Here is a 6000-nt window from a genome sequence, read left to right as displayed (position 1 = left end):
GCCAAAGCTAATTACTTAGTTCAATTCATTGCTAGTTCAATTACTCAACAGACTAAGTGTGACCTACATGTAGGTGAAGCTCTTTATGACTGGACTGGAGGAGGTGGTGGAAAAGGAGGAGGAATACATCATCTCCACCTCAATGGAGAAAATCCATTTTTGCTGAAGAACCAAACTATTCGTGACAATAAACATGTTTATTCATTGTGCATTTATTTAAAAAATGGATCTTTGACAGGGAGAGAGAGAGAGCAAGAATGGGAATGGTGTGGGCAATTAATTTTTGATAACACTCTCCCAGTACCCAAAGGAAATTAAGGCCATGGAAGGGAGGCTTCCATTAGCATTCTCCTTACTACAGTGCAGAGTCCCTTTGGAGGATATTTAAATATATTTAAATGCTGATATGCATTTAATGTTATGTCAAGTTTGCCTCTGTAGCACCAACATGACACAATGGGTGGGAGTCACTGTTCTTAGTAGGAATCTGCTTTCCTGGCTGAAGAAGCAGAATATGAAAGTAGGATAACAAATCTAGTCACATAAGGAAAAGTCACATTTGGGACTACAATTCTCAGAATCCTTTGGCCATAATGGCTAGGTAGGACATTTGGGATTCTAGTCCATTAAAAATGTTTAGATATCAAACTCTGCATATTAGTGGTGAAATGCCAAATGTTTGCTGATGGTCAGAAGCAGTAAAACAGTAACAATGTCAACAGCAGAAAGAAATAAAAGGTCTTTAAAAAAAACAGCTTCTTTCAGTAAAACAATTACGTCAAGTTCTGCAATTCGGCTGGGCTAGCAGGATTTGCTTTGCTGCTAATCTGTTGACTTTGCTTTTTGCGTTTGAGGTGGATGAACACAATCCCCAAAATGACACCTGGAAGAACAAAACAAAAGCTTGGTTGTTAAATCATACTATAAGCCAGACTCCTTCAACTGAACCCCCTCCAGATGTGTTAAACTTCAACTACCACCTGCCTTCCTTAACATGAAGACAACTGTTGTTGTTGTCCAGGACATCTGGAGGGTGCTGGTCTTGGAAAGACAACTTTGTAGAAAACCCATCTTTGCAGATGAAGAAGATCCACAGTACAATTCTATGCACATCTACGTACTCATAAGTAATATTTTTGTTATTTGTACTCTCTGTTAAGTGAATTTAGGGTTACAATTGCATACATGCTTACAAGGGATTAAGTCCCACTGAATCTACTGAATCTTATGTCCAAATAAGTATGTACATGAGTATTTCATCAGCCTCCATGAATTGTGGAACATGTAGTGTCTAAGCTAAACTGTAAAGCCCAAATTCAGAACTTTCTTTCACTGTTAATATCCAGAATATGTTAAATCAGCTAGTACTGCTTAGTGACATTAAGGCCCTTTCTACACTGCCATAGGAAATCCAGATGTGTTACCTTCCTTGTGGGAGGCTTCTCTCATGTCCCCTGATGAGGAGCTGGAGCTGATAGATGGAGCTCATCCACACTCTCCCCGGATTTGAACCTGTGACCTGTCGGTCTTCAGTCCTGCTGGCACAGGGGTTTAACCCACTGTGCCACTGGGGGCTCCTCCCCAAGAACTAAAATATGTTCTGTAGCCTCACCGTTACTACACTGTTGCAACAAGAGCAACTGATCTCGCGAAACCTTCTTATAGTGTTGAGGCAACAAAGTTGTCATAAGGGGAGAGACTGACTACCCACAAAAGGTGCAACAAAAAAAATCTCCTGACTACTGTTTCTCCTCCTTCTTCCTCTCCCTGAGTGGAGCCATTCCATGTGATGCCTGGAAGCAGAGGTGCCTTGGTGTCTTTGTTTTTAGGCCTGTTTCTGGGGTCATTTAGGGTGCTGATTCAGAAAACTGCATTTGGATAGACCATATTAGTACTAGATTATTAAATATGGTTTTCTGTAGGCAAGCAGATGAGGACTACTGGATGGCATATTTTTTGTATCCAAAATTAGAGCTGATGTGGTCTATCCAATGTAATTTTCTGAATCAGCACCCCAAATAATGAAACTGAATCTGAAATTCACAAAAAACTGGTTCGTAACCCTTTTGGTACTAATGCTGAGGAGTGGTCCCTGGTCAAAGTGGTCCCTGGTCAAAAAAAGGTTGGGAACCACTGATCTATCTCAATCTCTCTGCTTTTCCCACAGTCTACATAATTGCTTCATCTCTTGGCGAATGAAGAACACTATAATTCCAAGTTTATTTCATACTAGCTCTTACTTTCCACTTCCTTTGCTAGAATTGACATTGTAGAATTATTATATGAATTTTCTTTTCTTTTCTTTTTTTGATCACCGCCTCTCTTCTCATACTTTTCTTATTCCCTTTGTAAATTGAATTGCTTTATTTAATTCATGATTTCTTGCTTTTACCCCTCTACAAAACCAAATTATGGTGAACTTAGGCTGCTTTCAACAATTTTTCAAGAAACACAGTGCTCTGAATATTTGTATATCTTTATTTACACATTTGAGAGCCATATTCCTCAGCTGGTCAGTCATCCTGGCTCCTTCAGTGTTTACATTTATTTTCAAAAATTCTATCTTGTTTTGGAAAAGGATTCTGTCTTGTTTTGGAAAAAAACCCAGCTGAGTTTGTTTAAGTTCCCCCCTGTCTTCCTGACAGACACAGCACAGTGAAATCTAGTCTTATAGTTATGCTTTGTTTAGAAAAAAACATAATAAATTTTTATTGAGCTCATCATATTGTTGGGCTTATAGAGAAAGGGCCATAGTTCAGGAACAGAGCACATGCTTTGCAAGCAGAAGGTCCCTGCTCCAATTCCTGGAAACTCCAAGCAGTGTTAGAAAAATTGAAAATGCTGGAATTCTGGGAGTTGTCACCAAAAAGCAACCTTTATTCTAGCTTTGTTTAAGGCAACTTCCTATGTTTCTGACTCTACAAAGATGAAATTCACAAGGACGGCAAAATAGATAAAATCTTGATGAAACTGGTTAAAAGTTTGCAAATATAAGCATAATACGTGTTTGGAACACAGTGTATGTACTAAAAATTGTCATGCTTTGACTTGTTATTGGTGATGTTTATAGAATATAGGTTTTTGTTGTTGTTTATTTGTTCAGTTGCTTCTGATTCTTCCTGACCTCATGGACCAGCGCATGCCAGAGCTCCCTATCAGCTGTGGCCACTTCCAGCTCCTTCAAAGTCAATCCAGTCACTTCAAGGATACCATCCATCCATCTGCCCCTCTTCCTTTTTCCTTCCATTTTACCCAGCATCACTATCTTCTCCAAGCTTTCCCATCTTCTCATTATGTGAACAAAGTACTTCATCTTTGCCTGTAATATCCTTCCCTCTAGTATGACCATATCTGTAGGACTAGTATGTTATTGATCTGACAAAATATGTCATCTTTAGGCATTTTCTGGGTCCTCCAGAACATTTCTATGAGTATTCCTGGGTCAGAAGTTCTTCATTTCCAAAGAGTTTGCTAACATCCATGGTTTCCACATACCTACACCAAGTCTGAAGATATATCCCCTGTGGATATAGGGATCATACTGTACACCACATTTTTGAGCAACCTTAGAATCATTGAGCCTCCTCCTCAAAGCTTTTCTGGAAACCTCTGAAGCTGTCATTGATGAATGCTGGAACTATGGTGAATTTGTGTCAACTTGGTAAATTTATATCTCACACATCCTCTGAAGATGGTTACCTGAGATGACACTATACTATTTAATCCTCAACTTGTAGGTATTGTAGGTTCATCAATTCACTGGAAACCAGATGTTGTTCATGACTATGCAGTGATCTGAATCCAAGTGTCCTAGGTCCAATTCTGTGGCCTCACATTTGTATTATTTGCCTTCTTTTCCCACTTTTTGTTTATGGTTTCTGTTGTGTGCCATTTATATTTCAAAATGACAAAAGTGCACGCATACACGCACAATATGACAACCTGCTGCTCTCCTCCGCATTCTTCTTTAGCAGCTATTTTGTTTATTCTTAAAATGCCACCCCAGCTTTCTCTTCTTGTTTTCTCAGGTGAGTTAAGCTGATGGATCTGTTTTTTTTCTTTACTGGAGCTGCTGAATCAAGTTCCTATGGGACTAGGCCCCATCTACACTGATATGCAGATTGAGCTGCAGTATATGGTCAGTGTAGATTCTTATAATGCAGCCCAATGTGGTTAAACTGCATGATATGAGTTTACACTGACCATACAATGCAGTTCCTTCTGCATTAATTGGTCAGTGTAGATGGGGCTCCGCTATCAGAAAGAGGTCTAGAACTTTTGCTTAAAGGCAGTTTGTTGTAGGAGCAGGAATGGTGGAACCATAAAAGTGTAGATGGGGCTCCGCTATCAGAAAGAGGTCTAGAACATTTGATTGAAAATAGCCACTCACCAATAACTATCAGTACAGCAACCAGGATCCCAATTGCCGTTGCCACTGTTGGAAATTCATAAACAGGCTCAATTGGAATGAAGCATCTTCCTTCTACGCACCGGCATACGCTCACTGTAGGACAAATAGCACAAATTGAAGGAGTCATAGACAAAAAAACCCCACTCAGTTATGTACTATAAAAAAAGAAAAATATTGAAAAGCATGAATGTGATTTTCACTCTACCTTTCAGATAGACAATTCCTTCCATAGGTGGCCGCCCATTGTCATTAATTTTTATCGGTACTTCATAGGTTTTTTCCTCAAGATTAATGTTTTTCGGAGAAATGTAAGCATGCACGCCTGTCAGTCCAAACAGTGGAATGGTTAAGCAAGAATTTCAAACAGAAACATGACAACAGGGCTGATAACAATAATAAAAATGAGGAGGAGTGGAGGAGGAGGAGGAGGGGATGATGATATACAGCTTTGACTCCTTTGGCACAATACAATCCAATGTGCAGTTCTTTATTGTACCCCTGGTTTCAATCGAACAGGTTTAATTCTCAAACAAATGACTGAATTTTAGTGTGTGTGTGTGTGGCCGGGGGGGGGGGGGGGGTGTAACTAACCACACTGCAAAATTACACCATGATTGCAATGGCTTCACAGTACATAATCCTGGAATTTGTAATTTCTTGAATACTTGGAATTATCTGCTAGAAAGCTCTCATCCACTTCTCTAAATTAGAGCACTGGAGCTCTGTAGCAGAACTTTTTATGTGCATACAGCTTGAAATCCCAAGATTTTTTAGTATAGCGGCTGTAGAACAGGGTGCTTGGGGAAGGATAGATTCATCTTGCCAAAGGTCTGAACTGATCACTTGGGTTTTTGACATTTCCAGTGAGGGTCCCATGATATTGTGCCTAGATTTACATGTGACCCTATGGCAGTGGTTCTCAACCTGTGGGTCCCCAGATGTTTTGGCCTTCAACCCCCAGAAATCCTAACAGCTGGTGAACTGGCTGGAATTTCTGGGAGTTGTAGGCCAAAACACCTGGGGACCCACAGGTTGAAAACCAGTGCCCTATGGCAAAGTTCCAAAGGAAAAATCATTCATTCATTCATTCATTCAGGACAAGTATCCCAATGAAGATGGGGAGCAGCATTCTGTAATAGAAATCACTGTCTGGAGAGTAAAATTGGCTTGTTCTTTATTTGGTGTACTTTCAAGTCATTTCTGGTGATAACAACACCAAGGCAAAACTATTATGGGGTTTTGTTGGTAGAGTTTGTTCAGATAAAACTTACTATTTCTTTCATCTGAGCTTTACAGAGTGTGACTTGTCACCTTATAGGCTTCCATGGCTGAGTGAGAATTTGAATCTTGGTCTCCCAGTGTTCCAGGGTGTCTCTACACCGTAGAATTAATGCAGTTTGACACCACCGCTCAATGCTACAGAATCACAGGAACTGTAGTTTTATGAGGTATTTATCTTTTTCTTCCAAAGAGTGCTGGTGCCTCATCAAACTACAAACTACATTCAGCCATTGCTATTAAAATGGTGCCAAACTACATTCATTTTACATTGTATATGCATTTCTAGTCCAAGATTCAAACCACTATAC

General features: G+C 39.8%; 1 protein-coding gene across 1 annotated transcript in view; it reads right to left on the bottom strand.

The window, feature by feature from the left end:
* Positions 1 to 348: 348 nt before the first annotated feature.
* The window catches only part of CDH17 (cadherin 17), a 42061-nt gene continuing 36409 nt past the window's right edge, over positions 349 to 6000 (bottom strand). Inside the window, exons 16-18 of the mRNA XM_067467015.1 lie at positions 4617 to 4733; positions 4391 to 4504; positions 349 to 883 (exon numbers count right to left, since the gene is read on the bottom strand). Coding sequence (XP_067323116.1) covers positions 774 to 883; positions 4391 to 4504; positions 4617 to 4733 — 341 coding nt within the window. The 3' untranslated portion in view covers positions 349 to 773. The remainder of the gene's footprint in view (positions 884 to 4390; positions 4505 to 4616; positions 4734 to 6000) is intronic.

This window comes from Anolis sagrei, chromosome 4 (assembly GCF_037176765.1).
Source record: "Anolis sagrei isolate rAnoSag1 chromosome 4, rAnoSag1.mat, whole genome shotgun sequence".
NCBI classification, from domain to species: domain Eukaryota; kingdom Metazoa; phylum Chordata; class Lepidosauria; order Squamata; family Dactyloidae; genus Anolis; species Anolis sagrei.
The sequence above is the reverse complement of the archived record's forward strand: the minus strand, read 5'-3'. Positions and strand labels throughout refer to the sequence as shown.